The sequence below is a fragment of the Lipophrys pholis genome, assembly GCF_963383615.2.
Source record: "Lipophrys pholis genome assembly, chromosome: 8".
Lineage (NCBI taxonomy): Eukaryota > Metazoa > Chordata > Actinopteri > Blenniiformes > Blenniidae > Lipophrys > Lipophrys pholis.
This window is the reverse complement of record NC_137630.1, coordinates 1,753,535-1,774,083: the sequence shown is the minus strand read 5'-3', so window position 1 is coordinate 1,774,083 and position 20,549 is coordinate 1,753,535. Positions and strand designations below refer to the sequence as shown.

Sequence of the window (20,549 nt, the reverse complement as noted above, 5' to 3'; positions counted from 1 at the left end):
TTTATTAAAACATTTACTGGACAGTCACCAACAGACTCATCAAAAGAGTTTCCTTTACTTTTATACAAGATCAACCAGTGCAGACAGTCGTGGACATTGTGAAAACAAATGAAATAAAGTTTCTGTCTCCGTGCAAAAAAGACGCTCCTCCCCCACCCCTGGATCCAGGTGTGCACCGTACCTGGATCCAGGTGTGCACCGTACCTGGATCCAGGTGTACACCGTACCTGGATCCAGGTGTGCACCGTACCTGGATCCAGGGGTGCACCGTACCTGGATCCAGGTGTACACCGTACCTGTTGGCTGCTATCGCACCATGTACGACTCTCCACTGGAGGTCTGCTGTCCGCTTTTCAACTGGCAGCTTGTACAGGGACCTCCAGCTGGTACAGGGACCTCTAGCTGGTACAGGGACCTCTAGCTGGTACAGAGACCTCCAGCTGGTACAGGGACCTCCAGCTGGTACAGGGACCTCCAGCTGATACAGGGACCTCTAGCTGGTACAGGGACCTCCAGCTGGTACAGGGACCTCTAGCTGGTACAGGGACCTCTAGCTGGTACAGAGACCTCCAGCTTGTACAGGGACCTCCAGCTGGTACAGATACCTCCAGCTGGTACAGATACCTCCAGCTGATACAGGGACCTCTAGCTGGTACAGGGACCTCCAGCTGGTACAGGGACCTCTAGCTGGTACAGAGACCTCCAGCTGGTACAGGGACCTCCAGCTGGTACAGGGACCTCTAGCTGGTACAGGGACCTCCAGCTGATACAGGGACCTCTAGCTGGTACAGGGACCTCCAGCTGGTACAGGGACCTCTAGCTGGTACAGGGACCTCTAGCTGGTACAGAGACCTCCAGCTTGTACAGGGACCTCCAGCTGGTACAGATACCTCCAGCTGGTACAGGGACATCTAGCTGGTACAGGGACCTCTAGCTGGTACAGAGACCTCCAGCTGGTACAGGGACCTCCAGCTGGTACAGGGACCTCTAGCTGGTACAGAGACCTCCAGCTGGTACAGAGACCTCCAGCTGGTACAGGGACCTCCAGCTGGTACAGGGACCTCCAGCTGGTACAGGGACCTCTAGCTGGTACAGGGACCTCTAGCTGGTACAGAGACCTCCAGCTGGTACAGGGTCCTCCAGCTGGTACAGGGACCTCCAGCTACCTTTCTGGGAAGCGTCCGTGCCAAGAAGCTCAGACCACCTCGACTCCTTCACCCCTGCCAGAGACTTTAGGTTGAGAACCTTCACACAGACGTGGGACAAGGGTTTTGTCCCTGCATCCCTGAAAGTGTCCAGATGAGGGAATGTAAAAGACAGCAGCTCTCCTCCTCCCTCCTGCCCCTCCCCCACTGCTGGGGTGATGTAGCTCCCCCTTCCTGCCCCTCCCCCACTGCTAGGTTGATGTAGCTCCTCCCTCCTGCCCCTCCCCCACTGCTGGGGTGATGAGCAGAGAAGGGAAGCTGTAATCACCTCCTTCATCCCATTGATCGTACAGACTGCTGCTCTTTGCAAACAATCTGAGGGGATGTGGTAGAGCAGTGTAGACTTCTTCCACCGCTCTGCTGAGGAGCCTGGTAGAGGTGATGTTGCTCTTCCTTCTCAGGTCTTCCACCACTCTGCTGAGGAGCCTGGTAGAGGTGATGTTGCTCTTCCTTCTCAGGTCTTCCACCTCTCTGCTGAGGAGCCTGGTAGAGGTGATGTTGCTCCTCCTTCTCAGGTCTTCCACCGCTCTGCTGAGGAGCCTGGTAGAGGTGATGTTGCTCCTCGTTCTCAGGTCTTCCACCACTCTGCTGAGGAGCCTGGTAGAGGTGATGTTGCTCCTCGTTCTCAGGTCTTCCACCACTCTGCTGAGGAGCCTGGTAGAGGTGATGTTGCTCCTCGTTCTCAGAGTGTCCATGGACGTTGCAGTCATCTTCATCAGGTGACCCAGCTTGGTGCAGCCAGCTTCTCTGAGGTTTGTTTGCAAGCTGGCAGATTGCAACGTCTGAGTCTTCAGAAAGTGATTGAAGAACAAGGGTTCCTCAAACACCCACATACCAGGACGTTCCACTGGAGTACGCTCTCTCTTTAAAGTCCACCACGCCTGCAGCACGGAGCTGTAGAACGGAGTCCAGCCCCTAAGGTCTGCCCCATCGTCCTGCAGGAGGAAGAGCTGCTTGTCGTAACCCAGGCGTCCGGCTCTCCTCAGCAGTAGTCGTGCTGTATCGGTCCAACCTGGACCAGGTGTGTCCAACAGTCTTTGTGCAGCCTGCAGCCTGAAAGAGGCAATTTTGGACCGGATGTCAATCAGCCCCTGTCCCCCTTCAGCCACCAGCAAATAGAGCGCTGCAGCATAAATCCAGTGTTTTCCAGACCAGAAGAAATCCCCCATGTCCCTCTGAATGTCTTCTACTAGAGTCCTTGGTGGTGTCAGGACATTGAACTTGTGCCAAAGAGCCGAGGCGACCAAGTTATTGGCAACCAGGACTCTTCCCCTATAGGACAACTGGGGTAGCAGCCATTTCCATTTGGACAGCCGTGCACACACCTTCTCCTTAACACCCTCCCAGTTCTTAGCCTGAATGCCCTCCGAACCCAAAAACACTCCAAGCCTTTTCAAGGCCCCCCTCCCCCACTGAAGCCCCCCAGGCAGAGTGGGGACTGCTTGATCCCTCCACCGTCCCAGCAACAAGCCTTCGCTTTTTCCCCTATTCCCCCTTGCAAAGGAGGTTTTTCATAAAAAGACAGGGCGTCCTGCATCATCTGCATACGCAGAAACAGTTAGATGCAGGTCAAGGTTCGAGGACCAGGTAAAGAGAGACCACCGAGTCGTTCCCTTAACCTGCACAGTAAGGGCTCAATAGCCAAACTGTAAAGTTGTCCTGAAATAGGACAGCCTTGCCTTATCCCCCGTTGCACAGGGACCGGCCGACTCAGACCCACCCCTGTTTTCACCAATACTTGTGCACCACTATACAATAAGGTGATCCATGACAGAAAACCATCACCAAACCCAAAAGCCCTGAGTGTAGAAAACAAATATGAGTGATCCACCCTGTCGAAGGCCTTCTCCTGATCCAAACACACAATCCCAACTGTCCATGGCAGCCTTCTCCTCCAGGCTGAGCTGAGGAAGCCCCTCTAGAAGGTGCCCCCGACACTCCATGCTGTACTGCTCAGCCCTGAAGAGGTCAGTGTAGAAGTCCACTGCATGGCTCCTCATCTCTACCGGACTCGTGGTGACCCTGCCTCCAGGAAGCTTCAGGACTCGTGGTGACCCTGCCTCCTGGAAGCTTCAGGACTCGTGGTGACCCTGCCTCCTGGAAGCTTCAGGACTCGTGGTGACCCTGCCTCCTGGAAGCTTCAGGACTCGTGGTGACCCTGCCTCCTGGAAGCTTCAGGATTCGTGGTGACCCTGCCTCCTGGAAGCTTCAGGACTCGTGGTGACCCTGCCTCCTGGAAGCTTCAGGACTCGTGGTGACCCTGCCTCCTGGAAGCTTCAGGACTCGTGGTGACCCCGCCTTCTGGAAGCTTCAGGACTCGTGGTGACCCTGCCTCCTGGAAGCTTCAGGATTCGTGGTGACCCCGCCTCCTGGAAGCTTCAGGACTCGTGGTGACCCTGCCTCCTGGAAGCTTCAGGCAGGTCATCTGCTTCCTCTGTGCCACATCTCTCCAGATTGAAAAAGAAAGAAGTAGGAGCATCCATCTCTCTCAACTAGAGAAAACGTGACCTGACCAGTGCTCCCTTCACTCTTTCCTGCAGGAAGGAGCTCAACTCTGACCTCTTCTCCTGCAGCAGGTTCCTCATAGCAGGTCAGAGTTCCTATTTAATCCTGCCTCAATGTTTTTAATCCTGCCTTCAAGCTCCGGAACTGCTGTCTTGATTTCAGCAGTGGAATGGGAGGTGTGTTGCTGGCAAAAAACACGGACTTGTGCTTTCCCAACCTCCCACCACTGCATTAAGGAACTAAAATCTCCCTTCTTTCCTTTCCATTGCTCCCAGAAGAAACCAAAGTTCTGGCAGAAAGTTCTGTCCTGTAGTCATTTGTTGTTAAAGAACCAGTGAGATTTGACCCTCTTGCCTGGTGAGCAGACCAAGTCTATTGTGATGAAGTGGTGATCAGTGAAGCTGCTGGACTGATGTTACTGTGAATCAGTCTGGAGCTGAGACTCTGGGAGGAATACACCCTGTCTAGTCTGGCTGCCCTCACCCTGTTGTTACCTGCCCTCACCCAGGTGTTACCTGCCCTCACCCAGGTGTTACCTGCCCTCACCCTGGTGTTACCTGCCCTCACCCAGGTGTTACCTGCCCTCACCCTGGTGTTACCTGCCCTCACCCTGGTGTTACCTGCCCTCACCCAGGTGTGACCTGCCCTCACCCTGGTGTTACCTGCCCTCACCCAGGTGTGACCTGCCCTCACCCAGGTGTTACCTGCCCTCACCCAGGTGTTACCTGCCCTCACCCAGGTGTTACCTGCCCTCACCCAGGTGTGACCTGCCCTCACCCAGGTGTTACCTGCCCTCACCCAGGTGTGACCTGCCCTCACCCTGGTGTTACCTGCCCTCACCCAGGTGTGACCTGCCCTCACCCAGGTGTTACCTGCCCTCACCCAGGTGTTACCTGCCCTCACCCAGGTGTTACCTGCCCTCACCCAGGTGTGACCTGCCCTCACCCAGGTGTTACCTGCCCTCACCCAGGTGTTACCTGCCCTCACCCTGTTGTTACCTGCCCTCACCCAGGTGTACTGTCTGGACTGTGGATGCTTGACCCTCCATGTGTCTATCAGATCCAGGTGTGTGATGATATCTTTAAGGGTTAGAGAAGACTGTGGTGAGGCTCCTCACCTGTCCTGTCCATGGTAAAATCCAGTGTGCAGTTAAAATCTCCACCAATGATTCTTTGCTCATGACGACAGTGAACCAGTTCGTTTTTCAGCAGATTAAAGAAGTTTCTCTTTCTGGACCTTGATTAGGGGCGGAGATGTTAACAGAACCAAACACAGAGCTCTGTAGTTCCACCCTGACCACTAGAACCCCTCCCTTCACCACTTCAGTGGAAGATAACACGCAGAAGGTCCAAACAGAACAGCGCCCCCTGCAGTGAAGGTGGTGCCATGGCTGAGAGAGTATGATCCTCCCCACCATAGACCCCAATCTGCCTCGTCTGATGGAACCGTGTGTGTCTCCTGGAAGAAGAGCACATCTACCCTTTTCTGTAGTGACCTCGGATATTAAATGTCTTTTCTGTCTGTCCCTTCCACCATTGATGTTTAAAGATCCTACTTTTAGGTTCTGCATGGAGAGATGAGAACCGAGGATCAGACAGCAGGACAAGAGAACAGTAAAGAGGAAAACACCAAGTGAAACAGGATCATTTTATTTTCTTGACTTTTCTGGCAGGTCTGTCATTTTTAATCTTTCTTAGTGTCGTGATGTGTTTTTGGAGCCTAAACCGCTTTTTTTCATCCAGCAGGTCGGGTCCTATCGGGTCCTACCGGGTCCTATCGGGTCCTACCGGGTCCTACCGGGTCCTACCATCTTTTCAGGATGTCTACAGATTTGATGAATTTGTCTGTGTCACTAAAGTATTCGCTGATTTTGACAGACTTTTTATAAGTTATATCTAGGAAGTTGTTAATATCTTCTAGGGAATAGAGATCATCTGTATTCCTGTTACTTTCACACACAGACCCAGAGTCTGATCCAGAGTCGTACTCCAGTTCACCCTCACATGAAGCCTGGGTGTTGATCATTTCACCAGTAGAAACATTCTCCAGCCTGCAGAGCTTGTTGAGGCTTCAGCCTCTGCAGCTGGAGGCTGGATGTCAGTGAGAGCAGACAGAGCTGCTCAGGTTCTCTGCTTCAACAGATGCCTGCTGCTCTGGATGTCACCGTGCTTCACCCTGAAAGACACTTCCAGAGCTTGAGAGGGTGAATCTAGAAACATGAACGCCTGTCGTCTCAGTGACTTCACATGCTTCAGCTTCTGATTCTTACAGCCTAAATAAACGGTTGTAAATCTGCTGGCAAACTTTCCAAACCTACGGAGCTCGATCTCTAGTGACTCGTTAGAAATGAACGGCGGCACACCGGACACGGTGATTCACGTTGACGGGACTGACAGCGGCGAGACTTGAACAAAGTTCTCCTCAGGAGAGGAGAGGAGAGGAGAGGAAAGGAGGGGAGAGGAGAGGAGAGGAGAGGAGAGGAGAGGAGAGGAGAGGAGAGGAGAGGAGGAGAGGGGAGGGGAGGGGAGAGGAGAGGAGAGGAGAGGAGAGGAGAGGAGAGGAGAGAAGAGGAAGGGAGGGGAGGGGAGAGGAGAGGAGAGGAGAGGAGAGGAGAGGAGAGGAGAGGAGAGGAGAGGAGAGGAGAGGAGAGGAGAGGAGAGGAGAGGAGAGGAGAGGAGGGGAGGGGAGGGGAGGGGAGGGGAGGGGAGAGGAGAGGAGAGGAGGGGAGGGGAGGGGAGGGGAGAGGAGAGGAGAGGAGAGGGGGGAAGGGGAGAGGAGAGGAGGGGAGGGGATAAAGCACTTTCAAGCACTCATACTAATGAAGCACCAAAACCAGAGCCACGACACACACACACACACACACACACACACACACACACACACACACACACACACACACACACACACACACACACACACACCGTGTTTAAAATTCCTCCAGTGATCAAGCTGAAGCTCAGAACAGCTTCTTTGTTGGTTCCTTTCATATGAAAACATGAAACAGCATTTCTGGGAGCGATGAAAGGATGTGTGTCCACACCCTCCGTCTGTGTGGAAGTGAAGTATCCGAGTATCCCATCCGAGTACAAACCCAGTGGCTGCCCCACTCACATCTGTGTCTTTCTACAAATAAAACGGCGCCACATGTTTTTGTCTCTCAGTGAAAATGGTCTTATGATGTGGATAATTAGAGTGAACTGCACACTTCATCTCCAGGAGCAAACACAAAACTAAAGTTTCTTATTTACACTGCTACATTTTCAAAACAATGTCCGTTTCCATGGAAATGCTGGCGTGGCAGGCTACGAGTTGGTGCTGTTGTTTGTTTTTGTAATGAAACCACAGAGAACAATGGGTTCTAAACTTTAAGGTTCCTCTCCCAGAATGCTCAGGAAAAGAATTTAATATTTAGGATCCAGTTGAAGTTGTTGACGTTCATCTCTAATTCGTTTCTGAGGGAACGTCCTCATCACACTCAGACAAATAAAATTTGCATGCCATCCCGGTTTGTTTACGTCTCAGCGCCACAGAACCTCCTGAAGGTTCCCGAGGCTCCGTGTCACAAGATCCCGTTTGTCCTCTGGATCTCTGCACATCTGGATTCTCTCTGGAAAAACCTTCAGTCTCACTACATCCAGACTTTCTCCAGGATTCAAGATTCTTTCTTTGACAAAGTCTGGAGGTTTTTCAAATGTTGATGTTCTGGCTGGAGCTGCCGCCATCTTGGATATCCCACAATCCCTTGGGGCAGGTTTCCCAAGATGACGTCAGTCAGGAAACATCAACAGTTTGATGGTTTGTCTGGAAACTTCTGGACTTTGTTGGATTTAGGAACCTGCAGGAACCTGAGGAGATGGTCTGGTTTGGTTGGTTCTCTGGGAGGAATCTCTCCGTTATGGAAGGACGGGTTAAACATTGTTCTGCTGGAGGAACTCTAACTATGGGACATTCTGGGGGAGACGACCAAGTTACAATGCCTGTCAAAATATAACTACCAAGTTGGATTGTTATTATGGTGACTGTCAAGATGAAACTAGTCCTGGTAGAATATGGACTGGCAGTCAGGACGCCAAGGTGTCACACAACTTTTGAAAACTATCGAGCTCGGGAAGGACGAGATTAAAAGTGACTGTGTTCCCTTAGAGGACCGTTTTTGTTTGTTATCTCAGGAATGGCAAAAGAGCAAGTGTTTGTGGTTGTTTTGGTTCTGTTACACCATTTGCAGAAGCTTTATGTACTTTATATACAGAGTTACGCAAAATAAGTTTGTTTTTTTCTTTTTCCCTTTTTTGTTGCTTCATTTTGTATTTGGTTGATCGAATAAACTACTACTACTACTACTACTACTACTACTACTACTACTATAATGCAGGTGGACCCAAGCACAGACTCACGAGTTTCCATAAAAAACTGAGTTTATTGTTGAATGGTCCAGGGAGTAAAAATCCCAACAGGAGCAGATAAAACAAAAACCCCTAAACTCCAGTCCAGGAAACAAGGAAACGCAGGAGAATCAGTAATGACAGGAGGAACCGACCCAGACAACGGGGGGGGGGTTCAAATACAGAGGGAAGGAGGGAGACCACAGGTGCTGCACATTAGTGCTGAGCAGAGGAAGAAGACAGGATGGTTGGAAACATGAGGTGAGACACATGAGGAGCAGACAGACACTGAGGGTGTGTCCTAATAGTCCCTCCTATCTCCTTTCCTATCCACTTCTCCTTAACCCTGGAAGTGTTTCAGTGTCGGCCATTATAAGGAGCATTGGAATTCTCACTAAGCTAAGGAAAGGAGGCTCCAAGCTTCCTTTAGAACCTCCTTTAGTCAGGGAACCACTAATGCTTCCTTTAGAACCTCCTTTAGCCGAGGAACCACTGAGGCTTCCTTTAGAACCTCCTTTAGCCGAGGAACCACTGAGGCTTCCTTTAGAACCTCCTTTAGCCTAGGAACCACTGAGGCTTCCTTTAGAACCTCCTTTAGCATAGGAACCACTGAGGCTTCCTTTAGAACCTCCTTTAGCCTAGGAACCACTGATGCTTCCTTTAGAACCTCCTTTAGCCTAGGAACCACTGATGGTTCCTTTACCAAAGGAGACCAGCTCATGTTCCCCCACAATTCCTAGCAACGACAACATTTAAAGGAACCTGCTCATCGGAGCGTTCAGGGAAACTCAAGTTACCAAAGCAATAATCTGCCTAGAACAACCTGAAACCATCTAGAACCCAGATCTAGGAATGTTCTGGATATTGTAGAACCAACACAGTGAAGTCCAGTTTCTGTGCAGCCTCTTCTCACTCTGATTGGTTCTTTATTCACCTGCAGCCGTTTCCCTTTAGTTCCTCTTTTCTTTTGATTTACATTCAAACCTTGAGATATTTGATTTATATCAGAGGTTAGAACCTCAGAGGAACGTGAGAGGAACCACCTTTATACTACTTTTTATCACATTTATACTTGTTTCACCACGACAGACGTCACTGACCTTCACCGCCGTCGCATTATTATTACGCCACCTAGTGGAAGTGCAGTCTGATTGTCACAACAACGTGATCGCCTTTCCTATCTCCTTTAGGAAGCCTCCTAACACCTTTCACTAACTCCTTTAGGAAGCCTCCTAACACCTTTCACTAACTCCTTTAGGAAGCCTCCTAACACCTTTCCTATCTCCTTTAGGAAGCCTCCTAACACCTTTCCTAACTCCTTTAGGAAGTCTCCTAACACCTTTCCTATCTCCTTTAGGAAGCCTCCTAACACCTTTAGGAAGCTTCCTAACACCTTTCACTAACTCCTTTAGGAAGCCTCCTAACTCCTTTAGGAAGCCTCCTAACACCTTTCACTAACTCCTTTAGGAAGCCTCCTAACACCTTTACTAACTCCTTTAGGAAGCCTCCTAACACCTTTCACTAACTCCTTTAGGAAGCCTCCTAACTCCTTTCACTAACTCCTTTAGGAAGTCTCCTAACACCTTTACTAACTCCTTTAGGAAGCCTCCTAACTCCTTTCACTAACTCCTTTAGGAAGCCTCCTAACACCTTTCACTAACTCCTTTAGGAAGCCTCCTAACACCTTTACTAACTCCTGTAGGAAGTCTCCTAACTCCTTTCACTAACTCCTTTAGGAAGCCTCCTAACACCTTTCACTAACTCCTTTAGGAAGCCTCCTAACACCTTTACTAACTCCTTTAGGAAGCCTCCTAACACCTTTCACTAACTCCTTTAGGAAGCCTCCTAACTCCTTTCACTAACTCCTTTAGGAAGTCTCCTAACACCTTTACTAACTCCTTTAGGAAGCCTCCTAACACCTTTCACTAACTCCTTTAGGAAGCCTCCTAACTCCTTTCACTAACTCCTTTAGGAAGCCTCCTAACACCTTTCACTAACTCCTTTAGGAAGCCTCCTAACACCTTTACTAACTCCTGTAGGAAGTCTCCTAACTCCTTTCACTAACTCCTTTAGGAAGCCTCCTAACACCTTTCACTAACTCCTTTAGGAAGCCTCCTAACACCTTTACTAACTCCTTTAGGAAGCCTCCTAACACCTTTCACTAACTCCTTTAGGAAGCCTTCTAACACCTTTACTAACTCCTTTAGGAAGCCTCCTCACACCTTTAGGAAGTCTCCTAACACCTTTCACTAACTCCTTTAGGAAGCCTCCTAACACCTTTCACTAACTCCTTTAGGAAGCCTCCTATCTCCTTTAGGAAGCCTCCTAACACCTTTCACTAACTCCTTTAGGAAGCCTCCTAACTCCTTTAGGAAGTCTCCTAACACCTTTCACTAACTCCTTTAGGAAGCCTCCTAACACCTTTCACTAACTCCTTTAGGAAGCCTCCTATCTCCTTTAGGAAGCCTCCTAACACCTTTCACTAACTCCTTTAGGAAGTCTCCTAACTCCTTTCACTAACTCCTTTAGGAAGCCTCCTAACACCTTTCACTAACTCCTTTAGGAAGCCTCCTAACACCTTTCACTAACTCCTTTAGGAAGCCTCCTAACACCTTTACTAACTCCTTTAGGAAGCCTCCTAACACCTTTCACTAACTCCTTTAGGAAGCCTCCTAACACCTTTCACTAACTCCTTTAGGAAGCCTCCTAACTCCTTTAGGAAGTCTCCTAACTCCTTTCACTAACTCCTTTAGGAAGCCTCCTAACTCCTTTAGGAAGCCTCCTAACTCCTTTCACTAACTCCTTCAGGAAGCCTCCTAACTCCTTTCACTAACTCCTTCAGGAAGCCTCCTAACACCTTTCACTAACTCCTTTAGGAAGCCTCCTAACTCCTTTAGGAAGTCTCCGGACTCCTTTCACTAACTCCTTTAGGAAGCCTCCTAACACCTTTACTAACTCCTTTAGGAAGCCTCCTAACACCTTTCACTAACTCCTTTAGGAAGCCTCCTAACTCCTTTCACTAACTCCTTTAGGAAGCCTCCTAACTCCTTTCACTAACTCCTTTAGGAAGCCTCCTAACACCTTTCACTAACTCCTTTAGGAAGCCTATTAACTCCTTTCACTAACTCCTTTAGGAAGCCTCCTAACTCCTTTAGGAAGTCTCATAACACCTTTCACTAACTCCTTTAGGAAGTCCTTAACCCTGTGATGTCAAACATTGTTCTGATTGGCTCTCCTGAGCATGTGCAGAAATACTAGTTACTACGGCCGTGATGACTAGAACTAGAACTAGAACCAGGACCAGGACAAGGACCAGGACCAGGACCAGGAGCAGGAGCAGGAGCAGGAGCAGCATTTTAGAAAAGTTGTGTTTTCCCCGTTTCCACGGAGACGGAGTTGGTTTTTGGGAGCTGTTCTCAACAAGCTGTGCTGTCAGTGGCTCTGAGCTCTGTCGTCATGGAAACAGACTCAAATGCACCAAAAGTTTTTCACTGTTTTTGAACTCGTGGTGTAAACGGGGCTCAAGAGTCGGTGAAGCTGCACCATGCTTCTTTACTGTTCCCCACACAGCTCACTCTCATGAACGTGAGACGATTAGACTCAGATTCAGAATCAGATTTTACAGACATTTTTTAATCTGCACACATTGATCTGGATGTGGTTTATTGACGACCAGCGGTCTCACGTCTGATGGAGCCGAGGAGGAAACACTCTGACTCGCTTCCTTATCAACTCACTGAGTGACGGAAACATTTCCACCAATTCCAGTGAAGACACCTCAGTGAGCTTCTTCCCAAACAGTCTGATCGATGTTTCTTCTGCAGCTTCAGAAACCTACTGGAGAAGATCCACTTTCTGACGCTCAACGCTCTTTTGAAAATCTTTCCTTTTGTCATGACTCTTTAATGGATGTGTGTGTGTGTGTGTGTGTGTGTGTGTGTGTGTGTGTGTGTGTGTGTGTGTGTGTGTGTGTGTGTGTGTGTGTGTGTGTAGAAACAAAGGTCATACACACATTTAAAGTGGACTGTGATTTATGAAATATTGATAATAATGACATGTGTTGCTCAGAATCTTGATTTCATGATTTGTTGCAGAACTACACAGCTGCTCTATGTAGAGACGATTTTCTCAAGGTGACTTTGTGTTTGTATGTTCAGCTTTTGCTCCAGCTGCAGAGTCTTGATGTGTGTGAGTCCTGCTCTGCCCCATGGGGGCTTTAGACCTTCTGTTGTGCTGCTCACACAGTGAGCAGACTGAAAGCCTGAACCCTGCTCACATGTCTAATCCAGGACACTCTGACTGTTCATGAGCTCAAGAGGTCACTGACACATCACATCATCAACTCTCCACACCAAAACACAGAAAGGCAACAGGTAATAGAAACTCTTACAAAATGAACATTTTCTAAACTATTTTCCTCTGAACAGCTCAAACAAGTGAATATAAAACTTTGAAGGTCACATGTACAACAGGGTGAAATCCTCAAACCTGAAGCAATACACTTATTTAACAGTGAAATTAAAACAAACAAATGGAAGGAGTGGATCCAGGGTCAAACTAACCTGTCTCACTCCGTTTGGTGAATTCTGCTTCACAACGACGTCCAGGGATGAAAGACGATTGGCCGCCACAGGCCACTTCCTCCTGTGCAAACCTTTCTGACGCCTCCTGTTTCAACCCAAACCGTCAGAAGGACGACGACGTCCCGCTGTCACGGTCTGGATTCATTCTGAAAGTCCAGTGAGCGCGGGCCCTTCTGCTGGAGAGAAGTATATCTGCTCTGATGAAGGAAGACTTTCTTCACCATGCCCTCTGCAGTTTGGACAGTCACTCTTCATTCTGGGAATCTCACAACATTTCAACAAAGTAGAAAACACAAGGACATTTTGGGATTTTCAGAGGTTAAATATCCACAGAGGACTCTGCATGCAGAGTAACGATGGACATGATGGAGGGAATCACATCGAGGCTTCTCCTGGCCTCTATTTTAAGACTCCACGCACACTTCCTGCCAGCGTTCCGAAGAGAGAGGAAACAATCAGACACAGCCGGAGTACCGCTGGTCTTTCTGTGCCCATCTGACTTGATGCTGTTCTCAGAAAATATCAGAGCACATTTTCTCTGGTTGAGGGGCTGATGTGAAACCATGGAAACAGACCAGACAGAAAGTCCATCCATCCATCTCCTCCCTCTGATCCGTTTCAGGTGGTGGTGGTGTCAGTCTGAGCACCGTCACCCAGATCACCTTGCACCATTTAGAAGACTTCCTGCAGGTGGAGAGCCCACAGGAAGGTGGAGAGCCCACAGGAAGGTGGTGCCCGGCGGGGGACATGAACCCTCTACCTTGAGACTGAGAGTCTCCTGCTCTACCAGCTGAGCTGGACGGGGGACATGAACCCTCTACCGTGAGACTGAGAGTCTCCTGCTCTACCAGCTGAGCTGGACGGGGGACATGAACCCTCTACCGTGAGACTGAGAGTCTCATGCTCTACCAGCTGAGCTGGCCGGGGGACTTCAGACTAAAAGTCTCCCCACTGAATCACAGTGCTTCTGCTGCCACAACCTTCTGCTCTCTTCCTCTCAGAGCTCCTGACAAACCAGCGAGGAGACAAACATCCTGCCCACAAGCTGCAGAATGTTTTCAACCATTCAAAAGTCCAGTTCCTGTCCTGATACTGTTCCTGCTACTGTTCCTGATACTGTTCCTGATACTGTTCCTGCTGAGGTCACACCGCAGAGCATCTTCACAGCTACAAAGTTAAAACAGGGACTTTCTCTTCTGGATTAACTCCAGGATTACCTCTGGTTTTCTGTATGCAACGCCTCACCTGGCAAATCACCATGGTTACTGACTGAACCTCTTACCTGCTCCGGACCAGGTGATGTTCTGGATCAGAGATCAACCAGTGTAAAAGCTCCGCCTCCTGACCAATCAGATCTATTGGACAATAGTCAGCCCACTCTCAGATGATTCTGATTGACCGTGTGTGTGTGTGTGTGTGTGTGTGTGTGTGTGTGTGTGTGTGTGTGTGTGTGTGTGTGTGTGTGTGTGTGTGTGTGTGTGTGTGTGTGTCAGTCTAGATAACGGTCCGGTCCAGGCCTCAGCTTCCATCAGACTGTTTGTGAGCAGAAGTGGACCCAGTCCTGTTGGTGTGGTTCACATGTTCTCACCGATCATCCACACTAACAGCTGAACCACCAGATGATCTGTAATCCCACCACGGTCTCGACCTCTGGATGGAGACCATCAGAAACAGGATCAGGCAGATCTCAAGTGAAAATGAAGCCTTGTTCAGGTTCAGCAGCCTCTGCAGCAGCTCCGGGAATCTTTCACTACGTTGTGTGAACAACTGCTTCCTGTTCCTCCTCAGTTGGATGGATTTTTATTTCTCCTTCTCCTTGTGTCAAAGTGGCTGAAGGGTCGAAAATGTAGTGTTTAAGGATTTGACCCTGAGGGACTCCAAACAGTCCCCAGGCCGTTCCTTTGGGTTCTGCAGTACATCCACACAGCTTTAGGTCACCTCATTGTCTTCAGGCATCAAGTGAAGCAGCTCTTACATCAGCGGTTTCCAGCTCTTTTCAGTTCAGGGGCCACAAACAGACCAAGTCATCTCCAGGGGATCGGGCTGCCAAACTATATTTAACATAATAACCTTTAGAGTGGTCTTCATTGTGTCACAGAGTATACATTATAGAAATGTTGATAATATCAGAAAACCAAACTCCCCCTGACAGCGTGGCTCTGAGGCGAGCTTGATAGCAACAGGCGAGCTATGTTTCATGGCAGCATCATACGATCTCAGTTCAGTCTCAGTGTTGTGTTGAAAACTCTGAAGGAACTAGTTAAAATCAATCTTTTCTTTGGAATAATTAACATTTCTTTGGAGGATTGCCGGCCGGGTTGGAGCCTAGTGCAGGTCGATTTTAGCCTGCAGGTCTTATGATTGACCCCCTGTCTTAGATGGTGAATGTGAACTCAGACCAAGTTCTGTTTGCACTGAAAGCACAAGCCTGAGCTGGATCCTCAGGAACCAGCCCAGAATACGTTCTGTCTTCTCCCTGGTCTCAGGTCTTGGAATCTTCTGTCACTTCTTTTCCTGAGTAAACAGCTCCTCGACTGTCTTTGTTTTAGTCCTTGATATTTAGTAACTGCTTCACTCTCGTTCTGTGTATGATGTGTTTGGTGTGTTGCTGAGTAAGATCCTGATACCTGTGATGTTTCTCTGCAGCTGGAGAAGAAAGAAGTGACGCCGCCCTTCAAACCTCAAATCTCCGACGAGTACGGCCTCGAAAACTTTGACACGCAGTTTACCAACGAACCAGTGCAGCTGACGCCGGATGATCAGTAAGTACTCTGAACTCGTCATCTCTGTACTAACAGTAGTTTCCGGTTCACACGGCAGGATAATGAGGCCGATTCTGGCCCCGATTCTCCCTTCCGACAATCTTAAGGACGTTCAGGTCATCATGAGATAATCTTATCAGATAATCCTGCAGTATGTGGTGTGTTCAGACTGCTGTCCTCTGCTCAGAAGGACATCAGGACGCTCCCGTCTCTAATGGGGACATTCAACATGTTGGATTGTTTTGACCGAGTTCTCATGGCGTGTGGTGTCCCCCGGGGGGACAACCAGCACGAGCCTGTTGACTGTGACACGTAGCAAATCAGAAAGCCAGGTGTCGTAGTGGCGAGGTGACGTAGTGGCGAGGTGACGTAGTGGCGAGGTGACGTAGTGGCGAGGTGCCGTAGTGGCGAGGTGACGTAGTGGCGAGGTGACGTAGTGGCGAGGAAACGCCGGACCGGACCGACAACCATGTTCCTGTTATCTCCACGCCTTTGACCAACGTATCAAAACGTGTTTCTTCAGATAAAAACACCACAAACAATGCATCCTCTTCGTCCGCCATGTTTGTTGACTCTGGAATCACGTTTGATCTCGAGAGGTTTTCTGAGATTTCCTGTCTGATGCCGGGACGTTCACCAGTGAAATGGGTTCATGTGTGGTGTGTTGGTGCTGCCGAGTGGCTGCACCAACACACCACCCACTGGACCACCAGGACTGTTCAACCTGGGATTATTTATCGCTGTGTGTGTGTGTGTGTGTGTGTGTGTGTGTGTGTGTGTGTGTGTGTGTGTATGTGTGTGTGTGTGTGTGTGTGTGTGTGTGTGTGTGTGTGTGTGTGTGTGTGTGTGTGTGTGTGTGTGTGTGTGTGTGTGTGTGTGTGTGTGTATGTGTGTGTGTGTGTGTGTGTGTGTGTGGGTGTGTGTGTGTGTGTGTGTGTGGTCTCTTAGGTTTGGGAAATCTGCCGACCTTTTTAAAATCCTGCAGTGTGAACCAGGCATTAGATAAAACTGCAGTATGTTGATGTGCTCACAGGCTTGAAGGTTTCTGGAGTTTCTCCTCGACCGTTTCATCGTCAGCTTCTGTTCTAATCTCAGAATCTCTCTGCAATCGACAGCTTTTCATCTGGAAATACAGAGACGTCAATAACTACGCCACAGCTGTTGTCAGATCAACAACACTTACAGTTTACTGAGCTTCCAATGCACAGAAATAAAAAACTTTATTCTTTTTTACAACAAATTCTGATTTAGTCTTTTTCAGGCTTTTGAAAAACACAACAAATACGTTTTCGTGGTCTGATACCTTTTTAGTCTGAGTCGACTAAATATCATAAGAGATTTGGTCCACTAAATCCAGAGTGGACTCAGTCGACGACATGTTTCTCCAGGATATCCAGTCATTGTAAACCCCCATCAGTCTGTTATTTGATGGTCTTCAGGTTTCAATATGCAAGACAGACACAGATTTAACTGTTGTAATACAAACATGTTTTGTATTTTATTCTTATTGTCAAAAACATGAGCATGGAATCTTCACAAAAGAAAACGACCTCAGAGTGGGGGTCACAGTTCAGTACCTGGGGTCACAGTTCAGTACCTCAGAGTGGGGGTCACAGTTCAGTATGTTGGGATTTATGGTTGGTTATTAGCATTAAATTACTGTAAGTAATAGATTACTGAAAGTAATAAATCACTGGAAGTAATTTATGAAAAATGTAAATTATTAATGGAAGTAAACGGTCATTTTCTCATTAACAACTCCCAAGGTAATTGAATAATTATTCTAAAAACAAAAAAATGAGTAAATTATCAAAAATAATTTATTAATAAAGAAATTATTAATTTGCATAAATTTCTTATTTATGTATTAATAATAAATCGGGGCACCACCAGATAAACTGGAAATAGCTAATACCAAAATATCAGTCTCATTTGTTAAAGGTTTATTTGTTAGTTAATATTTCTGCATAAAATATAACAATCTTAAATAAAAGGGAAGGTGTGAGATCCGAGCACAGACTGTTACAAACCAGTGAATTGTCAACAATAAATACACAATAATCACCAAGAATCGTTCAATTCAGCTAACAGGCGTTTATTAACAAAATGTATTAATTCATCAATAATTCTGGATTCATCTCATAAATCAACACATTTAAGTAGCAAACGACATCTAACATGGAGATCTAATCTATTAAACAGCAACACTATGTACAAAGAGTGTGTGTGTGTGTGTGTGTGTGTGTGTGTGTGTGTGTGTGTGTGTGTGTGTGTGTGTGTGTGTGTGTGTGTGTGTGTGCGCGCGTGTGGTCTGGAGAGATGAGGGTGGCGGTGTAATGACCTCGAACGGAGGCAGATGTCGGCGGGTCAATGCGGTGACGGTGACTGTGATGACCACTAGGGGCGTGCGGCGGCGCGCAGAGGGAGAGTGCAATAACCTGATGTGTCCACCGGGTGGATGTCAAGAGGGATTGCGATGACCCACGCGACCACTCGGGGCGTTTGACTCGCTCTTTCTGGGGACGCAGCGGTTGCTTAGCGGCCAGATAAACAAGACGTCCGTCGAGCGCACATGCGCGAGGGCGGTCTCGGAGCAAGTTAGTCTACCGAGGGCGTAACGAACGGGCGGTTCCGTTGGCCCGGTTCTGAGCACCTGAGTCCTAAGTGGAGGTCGGGACCTGCAGTTAAGACTCTTGTGATCACGGCAGATCTGCTCTGCAGCAGATATCATGCAGTTGTTACATGCAGTTTGTGAGCTTATCTTGATCAGATAAGAGGAGAGCAGGGCTGCGAGGAGATCCGGGTTAGTGAAGAAGGGGGGAGAATGAGAGAGGATGAAGACAAGAGAAAGACAGAGAATTCTGCGAGGCTCGGTTCTGAACCCTGGTTCCTCCACACAGAGCTCCCAGTGGGCCTGGAGCTCACTTGGACCTCTGGTTCTGAGGTGGAAAACCAGAGTCCTGGACTTGGTTGGTGCGTGTGAATGCGCATACAAAAACAACATGAGATACTGCTGCCTTATCAGCGGCACATTGAAACACACATTGCAGGTTAACAGAACATCATCCTAACTATTCTCTGCCCAGACAAAAGCTCTCACCCTCCCTGGTTTGGTGCTGAAAAGCACCGTCCGTGGTTCTGTTGGTTCTGGGAGGCGGTGGTAACTGGTTGTTACCGGGTCTGAATTCAGCGTCCTGAATTCAGAGGCCTGGCTTCAGCTGCAGCAGCGGACAGCAAGGCAGTTGAAGGAGGAGAGGAGAAGAGGAGACGCTGGCTCTGGTCTCCAGAATCCCCCAAAAATGCAAAAATAGAGGAAACAGAAGATGTAGTCCGAACTGGGTCCTGCTCGTCCAGCGGGCTGGTGTTGGTTCTGTCTCTTTGTTTCTGCTTGGTGCTCTCTAATACCATCCTGACGAGGGAAAGATGTTTCTCCCTCGATGGTCAGATTGAAAAGCCGAGAGTTTTGGTAGAAAGTTGGTCTCACCAACTTCAGTTTTGGACCCCTGTGGTGTTCGGGTCGGATTCAGGCATCCTCATTCATATCACTCCGTACACCGAAACGTGATGGTACGTGACGAACAGGAATACCGTTACACCCCGAGCTCACAGCGCTTTACAACTGAAGTGAGGTCATTTCCAGTGATCAGCCGGAGCAGCGGGGCGAGGCATGGCAGGGCGGGGCATGGCAGGGCGGGGTATGATGTGGCAGGGCAGGGCGGGGCATGGCAGGGTGGGGTATGACGTGGCAGGGCAGGGCGGGGCATGGCAGGGCGGGGCATGGCAGGACGGGGCATGGCGGGGCAGGGCGGGGCATGGCGGGGCATGGCGGGGCAGGGCGGGGCATGGCAGGGCGGGGCATGGCAGGGCGGGGCATGGCAGGGCGGGGTATGACGTGGCAGGGCAGGGCGGGGCATGGCAGGGCGGGGTATGACGTGGCAGGGCAGGGCGGGGCATGGCAGGGTGGGGTATGACGTGGCAGGGCAGGGCGGGGCATGGCAGGGCGGGGCATGGCAGGACGGGGCATGGCGGGGCAGGGCGGGGCATGGACGGGCAGGGCATGGCGGGGCAGGGCGGGGCATGGCAGGGCGGGGCATGGCAGGGCGGGGTATGACGTGGCAGGGCAGGGCGGGGCATGGCAGGGCGGGGTATGACGTGGCAGGGCGGGGCATGGCAGGACGGGGCATGGCGGGGCAGGGCGGGGCATGGCGGGGCAGGGCAGGGCGGGGTGACGCAGTTGCCACAAAGACAGTAGTGACTTCCTCAGTCAAAATGACCCCACTACATCCTTTCTGCAGATTCACACATGTCCAGATGTTTATTCCTTGATATATTTCTGAAGCTGAATACACAGCTCCATCAGATCAATGGGTCCTGGTGACAGAGTGTGAAGACGAGCTGGTAGGACGGGAGCTGTATCGTCTTCCCTCAGTCCTCTGTATCCAATAAAGCTCCCGACTCACCACACTTGTGTCTTTATCCATCTGGGACATTGTTTGGAGAAATGCAAACATCTAGCCTGCAGGATGGAACAGGAACCTTGTTTAGGACTTAACTTGGGGAGAAAAGGCTGAAGAGATCTGGCACAACAACAGACAGGATGCACAAAGAAAGAAGCGCGGTCTGTTTCGGCTCGGCATCACAAATGGATTCCGTGAGGCTTTGAAGAGCTTCGCCAATAGATATTACCAGGCTTATGTTCGACAACATTTTCATTTAAATCCATATTGGATTGATTAAGCTCCAACGTCTCTATTTCCCCTGCAAAGCTTCTCTTTTGGACGGCTTCAGCGAGTCATTCCTCAACGAACCTGCTGCTCAGAGGCAGAAGCTCAACCGCTGCAACTAAACTCACCAGATCGTCACGGCAACGAAGGAACATCAGGAAAACATCACTGGCAATCTTTGAAAAAAGATGTTAAACACTGCTGGGACCCGTGGTTACTGTTGTCACAGAAGAAATACACCCACAAATAATCTGATACTGCAAGGAGTACTCATACTTTCAAAAAAAGTGGAGGTGACGTAGCATCGACAGAGAGGGTGGTGGAGGTGAGGTAGTAGTGTGGACACAGAGGCTGGTGGAGGTGACGTAACATTGACACAGAGAGGCTG

General features: G+C 49.3%; 1 protein-coding gene across 5 annotated transcripts in view; it reads left to right on the top strand.

The window, feature by feature from the left end:
* prkcz (protein kinase C, zeta) overlaps positions 1-20,549 on the top strand; it is a 125,267-nt gene that overhangs the window by 85,693 nt on the left and 19,025 nt on the right. For all 5 annotated transcript variants that reach the window (XM_080468917.1, XM_080468918.1, XM_080468914.1 and 2 more), the window contains one exon: positions 15,322-15,437. In XM_080468917.1, the coding sequence (XP_080325043.1) occupies positions 15,322-15,437 (116 nt within the window). The remainder of the gene's footprint in view (positions 1-15,321; positions 15,438-20,549) is intronic.